We start from the raw sequence: 17,030 nt of genomic DNA on the forward strand, positions 1-17,030 counted from the left end.
AAACGAGGTGCCAAGCCACAAGAAGCATTTGCGTCAACTGGGAATACAGAGAAAAAAGGGACGGGGCCCTTCTAATTATAGAGTCTGGAAACGGAAGCGCAGGGTGATTAGGAGTTGAGGCGCTGCGGTCTGTTTATCTGGGAGCTTCCTCTCGCTCTTGAACCCTCTGTCCCCCACACTCCACTCTTTCTTTCTTTCTTTCTTTCTTTCTTTCTTCCTCCTCTCTCTGTTTTGGTCGGGCCCCGCCTACCCAGTGGCTGGAGAGTCTGGCCCCCGGGTTTGTGACGGATGAGACTTGGCCGCTGTGTTCTGGCATTGGACGGCGCTTCTCTTCTGCTGATGGTTGAGTCTGGGCTCCAAGAAAGTAACAGCTCAGAAAAGCTGGAGAGCTTTGTGAGCACGGGTGCCTGAGGACTGGGGCTTTTGTGGCCTTGTTGAAATACAGAGGCCCTCGCCGAGAGGCGTCAGTCGGTTAGCCCGCAGGATGGCCAAATTAAAAAGCAGCTGAGCCGCTCGGCGGGTGAAAAGAGAGGGTTTCAGGGAAACCAGAGGCTGGCCGGAGCATGGTTTGACACGTCCTATTTATAACACCTCTTCCCAGGGGTTACAGTGTTATTTACGATGTTTTAGTACCAAAATCGCTGGCACACGCACTGACACATGCGCTTAAACTGGAAGGGATGACCTCTAATTTGCCATGTGTGCGAGACATGCGTCCGTATGGGCCATGAGGGAAGTGATATAATCATTTCCATAAATATCTGCTTTTGCTTATTTATTTATTTTTTGCCAAAAATCTTTTTGTTTTGTTTTGCTGCAGGCGTTACTGTCCCATCTCTGACCAGCCAAACAGAAAACATCTGCTCAATCCCATTAATATTGGGAGGATGTTTCATTTAGAAAGTGGTTGGGCTAGCTTTATTCTTGACAAAGGCAGATGGGATGAGGGAGTAAGGGAGAAAGAGAGAAAGAGAGGGAGAGTGAAAAGGAGCAAAAAAAGAAATGGAGAGAGCAACAAAGAGGGCAGTGATTTCCCTACTTGGCAACACAAAAGGCCACAACAAAACTAGTCCACTTTTTAATTAACAACACTAGGCTCAAAAAAAGCTTTGAAAATGAGGAAAAATCTCAAATTATAACCATGTGGAAAGCATAAAGCTTACAAGATGGAGTACTTGGGGGACTTACTGTTACCAGGATGCATAAACTTCAGAGCAAATGAGCCCAACGCACAAATGAAAGAGTACCCATCATAAGACGAAGCTTTGTCTTCAGAGCTGACTCTATGTCTGTGTGTACTTACACATATGCTGGACATATACATGAAAGAATAACTCTGCATTCTATGCACACAGTTAAAATGTGTGCCAAACCAAAATGTTAGTGTTGCCATGGCAACTATGACCACCTAGTAATCATTTGGGATCATTTATTTACCCACTCTCCTCCCACCATCCATCCACCTACCATCAAACCTCTACTACACTCTGATTCACCTGCATGTATTGTTTTTTTGTTTTTTTTTATTATTATGCATTCCTAATTCTTCGCTCAGCGTAGAGCCCAGAGGTTGGTCTAAAACACTTAAGGATTTTGATGGTTACATAAGTAAAGTAAATGATTAATGGGCATGTGTTCTCCTCTAAACCAGTGCAAATTTGGCTGCTGGTCACAGTGCTAATTGAAGGAGGGAGGAGAGCGCCCTGCCTATCCTCTCACCACCACAGCACCACACTAATATATGAGCAGTTTTATTCCCACTGGGCAGCAGAGTAGGCATTAGGGTTAGTCAGATGCCAACAAGCCAAAGACAACCACCTCTGATTTAAGAGAGAGGCTGGAGTCTGACTAATTACATATTCATTTCAGGAATTATCAACACTGACTGGTTTTACATTTAGCTTGTATGTGTTGCTATCGTTCTGGTCTCTAATTAAAAGTTTTAATGTCACTTAGTTTATATGTTGTGTCAGAGGCTTTTCCAGACTAGCATGTGCCTGACAAACTGATTCCAAGTTGTTGGCAAGAAGCTAGTCAAATGCAATGGAATTATGTAGTCCAAGTAAGTGAATATGTCTATCCTCGTTCCCCTGCACTCTTCGCTTTATCACTAACTTACCTTTTTCACCAGATACACTTCAACACGTGGGTGAAAACACAAACATTGAGAAGAGCGAAATCGTCAAACTTATAAGTTTACATACAAACACTTCAACACCTGAGAAACCAATCAATAATTTCTCACATTAAAGTTTGGCTATGCATGCTGGGTCATGTTCCATTGTCGGTGATTTATGATATTGTGACTCGCTGTTATGCTCATTGTCAGAGTCAAACTGGAGAAGTTGAGAGCTGTCCATGCAATTGATTAGCTAGCTAAGTTAGCTCAAACCACAAATATTGCAGCAGCTAAAAGCTAACATTTTCATTCAGACTGGGAGGAGGATTAATTATTTTGTTTACTCAAATTCAAGGTCTGTCTGTCTTATCTGCAATGTGAGCACGGCCTTACCAAAGAAGCGGTGCACAGAAGCTGCGATTTCCCTGCTAAAACAGATCAAGGCACTGGAAAGGTGCATTCCTCAGTAAATTTCAAGAATCAAAACAGATATCATGGTTGCTATTAAGGACGTACAATTATCCTAGAACACCATGGACTGTAATGCGAGGGAATGGCACAGGACCCATCAGTGATGCTGGGCATGGTCAAAGGTGTAACAGGCTACAAACTCTCAGCCAGGGAGAGCAGCAAAGCACTGCTTTTCAGCCTGGTCTTAATATTTGTTTGGGTATGAAAATGGCCAAAAGTAACTTCAATACTGGCCCAGTCCCTCAGAGAAGAGGATCAGTCACAATGCCCAACATATGGCATGCTGCCACTTCCTCGGTATTAAAGGTTTCTCAAAAAATGTCTCAAATCCCTCAAAACTCATCAAGTCTTCCCTTAACAGAGGAGGAAAAGGACACAGGCAGGAAAGGAGGGATGGGAGGTATGGAGGGAGTGTAAAGGCAGCAATGAAAAACAGAGAAAACAACAGAGGAAAGGGAGGGGGATAGGTGGTACGGTTCATTTGATGTACAACGGGCTGAAACCGAGGGTTGTGTTTTTCTACGTGCTCACAGTCAGACCACCTGTAAGCACTTAGATATTAATAGATATGAAAAAAGGTGTGTCTGTGTGGATAACCAAGCTGAGAAGCCGCCATTAGTTTGATATTACTATGCTGGAACACCGGCTCTCTTAAAAGGGAAAAACTCAGCCGACTTTAAAGTTTAGCCGACACACAAGGGACTGGCACCGTAGCGGTCAAGTTCACAAAGCGTGGCTGTTCTGAATGCAGAGCTCCAGGCTTGTTCTTTCATCACCTTAAGTGGAAAACACACTACTTAAGTCCGTTTTATGGTGCATTTACATATTTGCACACTTCCTGCTGGATTTGTTCGAAAGGGGAGAGAGATTTTTTTTTTATTTAGCCATATGCCAGAAGGCCATCCAATGGGTAGAACACGGGATGAACAGGCTGCAAAACTAAAGGAAGCCTCTGTTCCAACTTCACCTGCAAGAGTTCATATACCAGAGCCACAACCCCAATTTACTGCCACTAATCCAAATTCCCTGTGAATCCTAATACTTTTGCTTTGTTTTCTTTTTGTGGTTTTCCAGCATGGGACAAACATGTTCTCACAGCAGCTTAGACAGAAGTTTAACACCAGGCCTCTTTTGATGCCATGTTTAAAAAGCCCCAAAACAAATTGCTTCTGCACACAATCTCCTGATGAAGAATGCGGGACTGTGATCAGCACTTAATCCCCTTTCTGAGCAAACAGGCAGACAGTTAGGCTGGAGAGGTAAGCCCATTGCATTTACATGGTCTCTTAAACTTTTCAGGGTTCTGTTTAGCTCTGCTAACAAACGAAATCCCTTTAAACATTCACAGCCACTGGTCATAGGTAAGATTTCACAGTGTTTCTGTTGTCCATTGATTATAAGAAGAAAAGAAAAACTGGAGGGGATAATATTAATGTGTTGGTGTAATTCACGGTAGTGCACAACCACCTTGTGGATAAGTGTGGAAAAGCATAGTGGCTTTAACGAGGATGCAGTTCAGTGCTTATATTTCCACAAAGTTTGGATAACAAATGCCTGTAAGAACTGCAAATATATTATAATTTGTCTACAACACATTTGCAATGTTAATTTAATTGATTTTAATCTGTTTTAGTTATTTGTTCTTTTAATGGAGAATTGTTAAATACCTCAGTTAAGCAAATTGAGACCTAACAGGGTATGAGGTACTGACCAGCTCCTTGTGTCGGCTTGTTTTTTTTTGTTTTAGATCAGTTTGAATCCTTACCAACATGCAATACTGTATGCTTGTATGCAAATATTTGAATGTATTTATATACTGTAAATTCTCAAATAAAAGCTTATTTTCTAAAAATCATTGGGGGTGTGTTGCTTGCATAGATACATTTAAATCTTCACAGCATGTGTTAGTTAGTTGTTTCAGAGCTACAGTTATGCCCAGCGCTGTTCCAGACGACTTGATTGGATTAACTCTTTTGATTCTATTGGCTACTGGTCTTTCTACTAGTATTTACTGTTGATATACCTAGAAAGTTATTTGTTCTATGCAACACCTTTTCATTTTGGGGTGAATAAACATCAAAAGCCATGTGGGCCACTGGCAGCGTTTACACTTAGAGTCTAAATATGTTAAGCATTAAATGTTATTGTGTGTTTAGTTTGTCTACAGAAGATAAAAAAATAAAATATGAAATAGTGTAAATCAACACATTCAGTCCAGGTCGCACATCTCTGTAATTCCTTTGCTGCTACCAGTGCAAACTTGCAACCCACCCTATGCCCACAAAGCCAACCACCTACAGACGTACGGTAAAGAAGTTACAAATGACCTGCGTGTTACCGCTGTGTGGGCTGTGAATGACTCCACACTGCTGAGGTGTCTGGTGTGTCGGTGAGTGTCGGCCAAAGGGGGAGCTGGGGTGAGTCTTTCTCAGCCAAGCTTCCCACAGGCCCTGAGTCACGGCCAACCCAGGTACTCTCTTTAGCTCCAGCCATGCAACCACTTAGCAGTTCTATTCTTTATTTAACATTAATGTTTTCAGGAAGCCTCATCTCTACTTTTTTACACTGAACTACAAAAAGCAACCTGCTTTCAATGGTACCTTAAAAAAAATGGCTTTTTTGGTAAAATGGATTCATTAAGTGTTTTCTCACTCTCATTGGATGGATACTATCACCTTTGGATTAGGCTGCGCATGTGGTGCCGTCTTTGTTGTGGCTGTCTCTTCATGAGCAGCTGGCATCACTAACATTTCACAAGTTTAGTGCTCTTTATGATAATCAGAGTTAAACAGCAACGGTATGGTAAAAGAAAAAAAGCTTTCCAGTACTATTCATCACTTCAGGTCAGTGCTGGTTTCACTTGCAGAAACTTAGGAATGTATTCTGAGTTTAGCTGTTCTTGTTGTTAGTCAGCTGTTCTGAATTGTTTTTAGTTGACAGGTGAATGGACTGTTGTGAGCAAGTTTATTTAATGTAAAATTTCACCAATAGACAGGCTATCTTACTAGCTCTGCCTGATCACAAGTGCATTGACCAAATGTTTAGATTCAAACAAATAATATTTCAAAAACATAAAGGCAAAGGACTTTTGTTCCTCTTCTCTAGCAGAGCTCACAAAGAAATGTCTACAATTACATCAGTATTGCAGACCGATATGCCATTGACTAAGTTATTGCTGACAGCAAAAGAAGAATGTCCAGAACATGGCTTAAATGTGCTCAAAACAAAATTCAGAGCTGATATATTGCCTCCAACTGGCTCTCAACATGGCGGCGTCTGAGCTGGCAGCTAACAGCTAACGGGGAACCAGAGGATGGGCACTACACTTCTGCGACAACAGCGTTATCAGATGTCACCGCCTTATGAGGGCGGTACAGAGCGGTGACCATGGTTGGGGCACGCTCCATTGCTGTAAAAACACATGCACATAGAGAGAAAGTGACTTCATTCTCTTCTCAGGTAGACATTACCCCATTCAATCTTTACATAGAAAATAGTTGCGTGCTGTTATATTAATGCTCTGAATGTCTCATATAGTAAGTAAGTTATCAGTCTTTCTGCCTCTGCTAGCATGAACAGCAAAGAAAAGCACTTATATTCTTCTCTTCTATTGGGGAATTGGGAAATACAGCTGAGGTGAAAAAAAAACCTGGCTTTGACAACTTTAACAAAGACTGTCATTAAAAACTTGTGATCACTGTTAAAAACATCCGCCAACAATACAACAGTCTAAGAAGAATTCAGAATGGGAAGTACAACCCGTGTTAACCCCAGTCAAAATACTGAAAGAGCCGTGCAGAGTGGCTGTTGTAAATCACATCAGAGCCGGCTGTGAGTGCTAATTACTATCTTGGTGTGAAGACACAACTCAATCCATGCTAAATGTGTGGCTATAAATGTGTGGCCGAGGGAAGCTGCCTGTCTGTGGGAATTCCCCTCGTGTTCAACATGTGTGTGTGGGTCCAGGGTTTTTCGGCGATGGCCTGGTTTCTTTCACACATCAGTAGGACGGAGAGACAGAGTTATTACACCATGGAGAGCTGCCTTCACGGCACAGCTGCCTCAATGTTCGGGCTCAGCGGGCCAGGCTATTCATTAGACCCTCCTGTTACTAAACCAGGGGTATGGTTTATGGGACAATTCCGTGTGGGGAGAGATTCAGTCTTGATTCATCTGCCATTACTCCTAGCTTTGAAAGGGTATTCACAACTTCCATATTTAGAACATCTGAACGTCTGCACAAAAATCAACTTCTGTTTCTGTGGCAGAATGCTGTGTTTTATGAGACTGAAGAAGGTAATGCAAGAGATTCTTCACAGCACAGCGGTGGAAGTATACTGCATCTAGTTCAAATGCAATATATATGAGTTATTCATGGTCTAAGTACAGGCAGCATGATAACTCATTCAGTTTAACTACTTGCTTTAGTGCTATGCATGTGGAACATCCATGCCCAACAATACCAAAGTACTCAATGTTATGTCTTCAACCCTTTTCCTACCAACATTTTTAACATACAGATAGACTACTGACTAAATAAACTACTGTAAGAAACAACCATCATAGCAAAATGTTAGCTTATTTCTTCTTTAAACATGTATAATTATGTATACATAAATATCTAGTGTGTGTATACACAAATTAGCTCAAAAATTGCTATTGTTTTGATAATTAACTCATTTTTTTTACATTTACTTTACTTTGAACAAAGTACAGCTTGAAATGTAGGACAAAACTTTCTCAATATGTTATATACATGGTGGCGTTGCTACTTTTACTATGTAAATGGTCTTGTATAGTTGCTGGATCAATCACTCCATCTAGTGCCGGTCACACTCACAAGTAAAGCACAAGTTGTTGGAAAATATCTCTGCCATCAAAACATGAGTGTATTTTGACCTTGGCATCGTACCTAATAATCAAGTCAAGGATCGTTAAGGACGGGTGAGGAGGACGAGACGTGAAAGAAAACAAGCACACACACATTGCAGCTGTTAAAGAGAGCGCTTTGCCACTGCACTTCATCTGCGTCCCTCTAATTACACCACTAGGAATAGATCCACGGATTGACCGAAGTGCCGCAAAGCGCCAGCCGGCACACCAAGAGCTGGCGGCCACCGGTCCGCCCTATGTAGAGCCTCCAACACACACAAGCCACTGGGGTTTCTTACATAACTCTTCCCGGCCAAAACTTCAGGGCTTTCCATGCTCTGTTTGAGTCATATCATTGTTTCCTGCTAAATCTATATCTTTCTTGTTTCTACCATGTTGAGCTCGACCACTAAGGGAGCCTCAGAAGACCCAGCAAGGTAGTTCAGTAAGAGCCACTTCGCATAAAAAAATCTTGAAAAGAGGTCACTTAGAGCCAGACCAATGAACCCGTCACTCAGGATTTGGGCTCTGATCAAATTAAGAGGCCTCTAATTATGGGACAATCCCCAGCAGGCTGCTCAGAAATGAAAATGAATAAAAGAATAAATACTGATGAAAGGAGTCCTGCAATTACAACAGTGTAAAAGAGGAGTTTCTACACTTGTGTGAAGACTCGTCCTGATCTCATTACACACCCTGACTGAAATGGAAAAAAGTAACACTGAAACTCACTACAACATCTACTGTTCTGTGCTGTGCTGAGGGTGCAGTTCTGTAGAAACATATCTTTGATGTTAAAGGACAAAAAGGTTTTTAAGAAATATCACAGATGACACCACGAATCATACATTTTTAAATTGAAATAAAGCTGACCATAGCTACTTACAGAACCTGACATAGCATAGGGACTATCAACCTATGACATCAAAAAAGAAACGTAGAAATGAAGGAACATCATTAACTATTTTGAGCCATCACAAAAGAAAAAGGCCAAAGACCCTCAAATTCAATTCAGATTCAATTATTTCTGATTCACACACACACACACACACACACACACACACACACACACACACACACACACACACACACACACACACACACACACACACACACACACACACACACACACACACACACACACACACACACACTTTTCTGTTTTGCTCTTCGGTCAATGACAGTAAAGTTGTCCCTGCTTCTTCGATCTACATTGTTGGTTACTCCAGTGTTAAGTGTTCATGTCTTTAACAAACTAAATGGTTTGTCAGAAACTTCTAAGTGAACATGATTTAGCTCCTGCTGGCACTGTTTTTCTTTTAATGTTTCCCACAATTCATGTTGGCTAGTTTGGCAACAGCTATTCACTGGTTATCAAATGTGTTTGAAAGCAACTCCAGCATTGGCAACTCTAGCGGTTTGGGTTAATGACTGGATCTGCAACACATCATGCTAAAAAGGGATTCACCAAACTTCAAAGCAACTGTGAGCCACAGCATTTGGCCAGCAGCAAATTAAAGCTGCGTGATACCAAATTCAGAGCATTCATACAGCAGCAAGCAATGTTTTACTGAGTAAAAATATAGTAATATAATATCTACCTGAGTGAAGTCCTTCTCCCTCTGTGTGTGTGTTATAGGTGCGGTCCAGCCGTGCAAGCAGGATAGTGCATGTGAGTGGGCCCAACTGGTTAGCTAGTCACCTTTTTTAAAAAGTGCTGTGTCGAGGTTCTAATATATGAAGAGAGGTTCATGTGAATTTTGAAAATTGACAATAAATATTTGGATAAGCAAGTGATAAATATAAAAAAATATAAAAACTTATAACAATTAAATTTGAGATCAGAATTTGGAGGGGTGATAGAATCTGTTTGATTTCTATTTGCTTCTGATGTTGCAAACATTTTGGTTTTGCTTTAAACTAACACCTGTTTACAAAATGAGCTGTCACCAAATGTGAATAATCTATTTTACATATAGTAGAGAATTGAGCTGTAGTCTTTATAGAAACATAATGGGTCTACTTATTAGACTATGAGGTTTTCATTCACAAAAAGTACCAGAAAAGGAATCATTGTGCCATCGGTATTGAATTCAATGTATTGGTATCAAACATTTTCCAACTATGACCAGTCGTCCCGACCCATGGCGGCACCGCAGAAGCATAAAACATGTCTTTTTGGTTGATGTACTTTTCAGCAGGTAATTGTGCCATTAACTGAACTGAGTTGTCTTTTGTATGTGATTTCTTGCCAGGTTTAGGTAGGAGTAGGTCGGGTCTTGAGAGCCGTGTCCCGTCTCCCTTTGTCTGCAATATCACCCTGATCGTGCTCAGACAGAGCTAGCGAGTTTAGTCATAAGTCTGGGTAAGTGAAGGATTCTTGGGTCTTGGAGGTCACGGGGGGAGAGTCATCTCTCAGCGGCTCCTTTATTAACTTCACATTCGCACACACACAGTAGAAAATACGTAAACACACACACCACAGAAGTAACAGGAACATACACAAGCTCACACAGACTGACAAGGTAGCCTGTTCACACTTACAAAGCACCTACTGTCCTTTTATGTTTGAGGTCAGCATTGCTAAGAGGAGATGCCAGATTAAAACACTATGGTGAGAAGGAAGTGGTAAATTTGATTTCAGCACAATGATTCATTCACTTTAGAGTACATAAAAAAAATCTTAGTAAAAATAATATTGATAATAATAATTATAATAATAATACAAACAATAATAACTCACAATTTTTACAACTATCTCGAGTGACTGGTCGATAGAAGCGTAGCATCAGCTCCATAGACTCATGTAATTGTTTCAGATTTTCTTCTTTTTTAGGCTGATTTTGTAGATTTGGAGCTTGTCATGTTTAAACGATTTGTAGTAGTGATACTCGTGACACGTGAGATATCACCATCAACCACTTAAGGATGGTGTAAAGGCATATGTTGAGGAAACCCAAGTTAAACACATGTTAATTGTGTTTAATCCAAAAAGAATACACACACTATCATTGCATTGTGGTCAGTTGGCTGGACCATGCATGCCTTACAGACCAGATGAGGCCCTACGGGAGCCAATCACACACCATGTTACACTTGGATGGAAGTGTAATCTCTCTCCCGCTTTCTATGTCTTCCCAACTTGCAGAAAGCACTCCAGATCTCTCCTTAAAAAATAAATGTGTGCGGGTGTGTGAGTAAAGGTGTGTCTTACCACTGGGGTTGAATTGCATACAGGATATGGGTTTGTCATGAGCTGGGAAGTGAGCCACCACTCCTTCTCCGTCCGAGTCCTCACTCACCAAGACCTGGAGTACACACACACACACACACACACACACACACACACACACACACACACACACACACACACACACACACACACACACACACACACACACACACACACACACACACACAACACAGAAATTTACAATCATTTTCTCACAATAAGAACATTAAACCCAGAGCGGGATTTTCCCCTGCTCAAGGTTTTCTCTTTACATGTTGGTTTTGTCTGATACCCTCACCACAGGTCGAGCTCCTTTCTGAATGTGTCATTGCCCTCTTGTGGATAGAAAATAATTAGCATATTACCTGATAGGCAATAAAAAACAAGACAAACACGCACTTTTTCAAAATTGTTCTCTTTGTGCTGCGTCAAAGACATGATGAATCATTATGTCGGAGCTATATTTTATCAGTACTGGTGTTTCTGTAAGATGCTGTACAGAGAGCAGTGTGGACAGGGTATGGCCCCACAACAGACACAAATATGGACAGATCTTTTTTGGCAATAATATGGCTTTTCACATGATGCTTTGACAATACCCTATGAGAGCGGCAGGCAGCAACTGGCGTCAAATATGGGTTTGGCTTGCTACTTCTGAAAGTTGCCTAAGAAAACAAAATTATAAGTCACTTTGCACAACTAAAGGCTGCTCCTAAATCTATGTATGAAGTCTGTTGTCGAGACTGGGACAAATCTAACAAAGGCTGAGCCGAGACCAGGACCTGGCAGAAAATCCCTTTAGTCACGAAGAGAGATTAGAAATAAGACCAGACATGGGGCCACTTTGTGCACAAGTGCGTGTGCGTGAGAGAGCGTATACACAGGGTTGCATTTGGCCACAGTGCTGCATTAACGATGTCAGGAAGGCTGGCTGGGCATTTTAAATAAGAACTAGTCCAAACAAGAAACAGCCTCAAAAAACTAAAGGGCTTTCGTCTCAGACTACAAGCAAGAAATTAAGCAGGGGAAACAAAAAAGAAAAAAGGGAGGGGAGAATACAAAGAAAGAAAGAGGCTGGTGACATGAAGCAGATCACTTTTATTATGTTGCAGGCAGACAGTGTTGTTCTGTGAGGGAATCCTGCTGGAGCCCTTTGAAACAAGAGTGTCCTCCAGAGAACCAAGCCAAGTACACAGGGGAGAGTGTGTGCCTCTGTGTTATGAGGCTGCTGTTCCAAATAATGCATTTCAAAGCCTGAAAGACATGGGAATATCCTGGACTGCCACACTGACAAAGGAACCCATCTCAATCATTTACTTGCCTTTTCCCATTTTCAAAAAATAACACCCAACCCTCCATTATAATTCACTCTCTGCTGCCCCTCCTGCCTCCCACTCCTCCCCCTTCGCCATCCACTTCTCATCTGCTCCTTGCTTTCCCCTCCCTGCTGGCCAGGCCTAGTCAGTGTTTATGGCTAGTGTACGGTTACAGTTTGTAGGTTGGTGACAGAGTGCAGGCCTGCTTCTGAAGGCTTAGGTCCAGCTTATAAGACAACACACTGGCTACAGGGCGGCTACAGTCCATGTGTAAACGAGACGGAGAAAGCAGTGAAGTGTGTGTGTGGTGACTACATCACTGACAAACTGTACTATGTATGCGAACACGCCTCATTAAAAATGTGACAGCTACTGCAGTGTGATTAATCACGGTTAAGGGGATAAAAGCTTTTAGCAGTTCTTCACATGTTAAAGGGCGATCCTGTTGAAGGCAACTGGCTTGGTTCAACCCAAAACCAAGGTTAGACCCAGAATCAGAATCAGAAACGGATTATTGCCAAGTATGCTTGCACGTACAAGGGATTAAATTCGACGACTGGTGTATAACAATAAACACAGTACAATAGTATAGAGACATTATTCACAGTAAAAAATAACCATAAAATTAACAATAGAATATGAATAACATAATAAAAAAGAATGGTAGATTAGTCTGATATTTAAATGTTTATTTGAAGTGTACAGTTGTGCAGGAATGTGTAAATGTGTGTAATTGTTTATGGGACCTAAAAGACCAGTCAGTGGGGCCCAAGGCCTTGTTAATGAACCCAATTGTAGTCATGAAGATACTGTTTTTATGGCTTGAGGTTTTGGTCCTGATGTACGGCGGATTGTAGCCAATGATACACTGCAGTCTGCCCTTGTCCTTGGCAGTTGCTGCAGGGTACCAGACGGTGATGGAGGAGGAGAGGATGGACTCAAATGATGGCAGTGTAACAGTGCACCATCATTGTTTTTGGCAGGTTTAACTTTTCAGCTACAGCATGGGGTACATCATCTGCTGTGCCTTCTTGGTGATGGAGCTGATGTTCACCTCCCACTCGAGGTCCTGGGCGATGATTATGCTCAAAAAGGTGAAGGACTCCACAGTGGTGACCAGGGTGACAGAGGCTGGCAGGCTGCATTCTTTTGGAGATCCACAACAATGTTCATGTCTTAAGAGATTTGATCTCCAAGTGGTTTGGTCTGCACCAGGTCACCAGATGGTCGATCTCCCACCTGTAGGCGGACTCATCCCCACCACAGATGAGTCTAACGAGGGTATACACCCAAATATAGCGATGAAAATTTGCTACAGTTGAGGTCTGGATAAATGTGTGCAGGCAGAGGACCAGCTACCAGGATCCTATTGACCCAGAGCAGCATTTGGTAGTCTGTCTGAGCTAAATTGTTGTAAAGTTTAAGGTACTCTAAACTATTTTATTGAGTTTCCTTGAGGTAAAATGCTCTGAGTGTGTACTGTATGTATTTAGGGCTTATATTGTGAAAGGTTAGAATGGAAGGACGGATCTTGTATGCGCTGCCTTGGTTAAGGTTGAAAGGAGTAGCAAAGTTTGCTGTGTTGTTTCTGACTAGATAGATATTCCTTTATTGATCCCCATGGGGGAAATGCAGGTGTTGCAGCAGCTCAAGTACAGAGTAAACAGAAAACAGAAAAAACAACTCAATAAGACAGAACTCCTGCACATGAAAGACAAATACTGTGATTACAAAGCAGCTTCATCAGAAAATTGGGGGTCAACAAAGATATTACAAGTATATCAATTTTGGAAAAATACATACTGTTTTTAAAAGCCCACACCTTGTGACAACAATATTTTGGTGAGAAAAAATTATTATAGAACAAAAAACAAATCCCCAATAAAAAATGCTAAATTGAATGTTAAGACCTTATTTGAATTGGGCACTCGCTCAGCTTTGAGCTTCTTCTGAGGTTACAGACCAACAGCTGACTGTTTACTGAGCAGGGCTGCTAAAACAGTCAGGGCTGTGGCTTAAGATTGGCTGTTGAAATATGCAGCACATCTTAGTCACACCTTTCAGTGAGTTTTGCAGGGTTAGGTGAGGGGATCCAAGTGTTTCCAAGCCAGAGGAAAAAAAGACAACCTTGAAGAGTTTTCCTGTTTCCCACCAAACCGTAGAGGACAAAGTTAAATTTACCTGGGTCACACATGACAAGAGAGAGAGGCAAAAGGCCAAGAACAAATTGGTACCACATCACATGCCAGTTTGAAATGTTTCCAGTCACGATGCTTGCTTTTGCTCCTCTGTAGAAGTAGAAGAAGAACTTGGCGCAGGATTTTTGTGTTTGTAGGTTTTCTTTAAAAATACAACTGTTTCTGATCTTATTTTTTTACCAGGATGGAGATGCCAAAAGAGCATGTCAGGTTAACTGTGATGTTAATTCCAGGAACCTTAACCTGTTCATCCATTCCATTGATGTAGACAGGGGTGTGTGTCTTCAACAAAATCAACAATCAGCTCCTTGGTTTTACTGACGCTGAACAGTCGGATTGATGTCCTCTCTATATGAAGTCTCATTGTTGTTTGATGACGGAGGTGTCCACAAACTTTACAACAGAGTTCTATACATGTTTGGGGTTGTTGGGGTTGCAGTCTTGGTGTCCAACATGAACAGGAGAGGGCTCAGCACACAGCCCCGGGGGGCTCTGATGTTCAACATTAGAGCAGAGGAGATGTGTTCGCCAATCCACACTGTCTGGGCTGAGTACCACACTCTGCAACTGTTTATGTAACTTTCTCACATAAAGACCAGAGGGCTAACATCTCCAATAAGTTTCATGGGGGAATGAAGATCTGGCAATGCTGAGCTGAAATAAACAAACAGTATTCTGTTATAGGTGTTGTTATTTTCAAGATGAGTTATGGCTGATTGGAGAGTGGCATACAATGCCACAATACTGGGATGTTGTTTGTGTTGTGCTGGAGAACCAGTTTCTCAAAGCACTGCATCAGAATGGTGGTGAGTGCCACAGGGTGGTAAATGTTTAGGCTGGACATCGCAGATCTTTTAGGTACAGGGTCGATAGTCTTGAGGCAGGTGGGTTGACTCTCCTGAGTCATTGACTAGCTGGTTGGCATATGTTCTTAGTACTAGGTCAGGGATGTTATCAGGACCAGAAGCTTTATGTGGCCAGGCCTCTGACCGGTCCTCTACCCGTGTTGGCTGTCAATAACTGTAACCAAATGTAAGGGACTTCTTTAACAACTTCACAGCTTCCACCAAAGTAAGAAGAACATCGTCCCTTTCTTTATCCCATTTGAGACGTGGCGATATAAAAACCTGAACAGAATACATTTGAATTGGAATGGTTGTTTTACTCTATTATTCCTGCATTACATATTACCTTGTCCTCATGATATATTGATTGATGGCCAAGCAAAAGTGATAAGAAAGAAATGATAAGACTTTTGGATTAAGCGTTTGTCAAAATGATTGGAAGGTGAATTGTGCAGCAGTTTCCATTTCCAGTAAATGTTTTACAGAATTTTGAGTTAAAAAAATACAAAAGCAAGGTTGTGAACTCCGAAAAAATATTCTAAGCTCTGGCAATCAGGATTTAAAGAGTTGAAACTGATTTACACAAATATAAACACAACTACGGACCAAAACGTTATAAAATCCAACAGCCCTGTGTGTTTACACATAACTTTGTCCAAAATTTCCCCTAATTTTAGTTTTTTTAGTTGATTTTATTTGCACAATTGAAAAATATAAAAAACATAACATAGATAAATAATATTACAGTGCAAGAAGAGGCAGAAAGCCCACTGGGCTTATTTGAACCCCTGTTTCTGACCAACAAATTAAATCAAGGTCCTGGTTCACAACTCGACTCCGTCTCTTCTGCAAACGATGTGGACTCCCTCAGCAATACTATTCTCACTCATTCGGCATCGGTGCACCTACCTCTGCAGCTGCTTCGGTCCCAGCGTCCACTCTGAAAGTGATCGGTCGCTGGTCCTCGGCGGCCTATGAACGTTATGTTCGCCCAGGAGTTACGGAGATAATCGCAGCTCAAAAATCTATGAGCGCTACCTTGTAGACCAGTACTAGTACCTCCATACAAGATAATACATACAAACAAAAATGCTGCATTCAAAAGTGGTTGGCTGGGTTTCACTGCTGAGATCGGTAGTATGGCCCCTCTCGGGGGAGGCTTGCATCCCTCCCATGAAGCAACACCTCATAGCCGAGGTCCCACTTGCTGTTACACAGATAGTTCACATAAAAGCAAGATGACCTCTTTTGGGAGCATGCTTGCACCCTTATGCCTAAGATAATATCTACTGAGGTCTGCTGCAGGCTTGCTGCTACACATAGATTTTCATAGTCCGGCTGATGCTTAGCATGGGCGTTGTACCAGACTTGGCGTTGGCTTACGTTGTTTTGGGGGTCTATGCATGGTGCTCCCTGTTTTGGCTTAGTAGCTGCTTGGCTAATCCAGGGAGCATTTTAGGAGCGGAGCCACTAGCACCAAGTATAACTGTGTTTCCATTTGTGGAAATGGATGAAAATCTATGAAGTGAGCGTTCCTGACTGAAATGAAGTATAGGGTTAGTTCATGCAGGACACGGAAGTCATACGCCCCAAGCTGTAACCAGCTGACAGCCAGCCGATTGAATCATAGCTTCTAATCGGCCACGCACCAATCACAGCCTTCTCTCACCAAAGGTGGTCCATTTAAATATGACTCCCTTCTCGCTGAGCCTTGCTACACCAATGCTGTCACAGACCGTTCTGCTGGCAAAGCTTTGCCTCCGCCACCCCAGCCTCCACCCTTTTTAGTTCAGAGTTCATCTTGCATAACAAATGGTTGAAATGGTATTCAAAGTCTCACCTTGGGCTCATTTCTGTATACCGGGGGTCTATGCATGGTGCTCCTTGTTTTGGCTTAGTAGCTGCTTGGCTAATCCAGGGATCATTTTAAGAGCAGAGCACCAGCGCCAAGTATAACTGTGTTTCCATTTGTTGCAA

The 17,030-nt window shown here is 41.9% G+C and overlaps 1 protein-coding gene across 4 annotated transcripts in view; it reads right to left on the reverse strand.

The window, feature by feature from the left end:
• Positions 1-17,030, reverse strand: part of bcas3 (BCAS3 microtubule associated cell migration factor) — a 330,904-nt gene that overhangs the window by 266,421 nt on the left and 47,453 nt on the right. For all 4 annotated transcript variants that reach the window (XM_054596895.1, XM_054596893.1, XM_054596894.1 and 1 more), the window contains exon 13: positions 10,677-10,770. In XM_054596895.1, the coding sequence (XP_054452870.1) occupies positions 10,677-10,770 (94 nt within the window). The remainder of the gene's footprint in view (positions 1-10,676; positions 10,771-17,030) is intronic.

Source organism: Anoplopoma fimbria, chromosome 1 (genome assembly GCF_027596085.1).
Source record: "Anoplopoma fimbria isolate UVic2021 breed Golden Eagle Sablefish chromosome 1, Afim_UVic_2022, whole genome shotgun sequence".
Taxonomy (NCBI): domain Eukaryota; kingdom Metazoa; phylum Chordata; class Actinopteri; order Perciformes; family Anoplopomatidae; genus Anoplopoma; species Anoplopoma fimbria.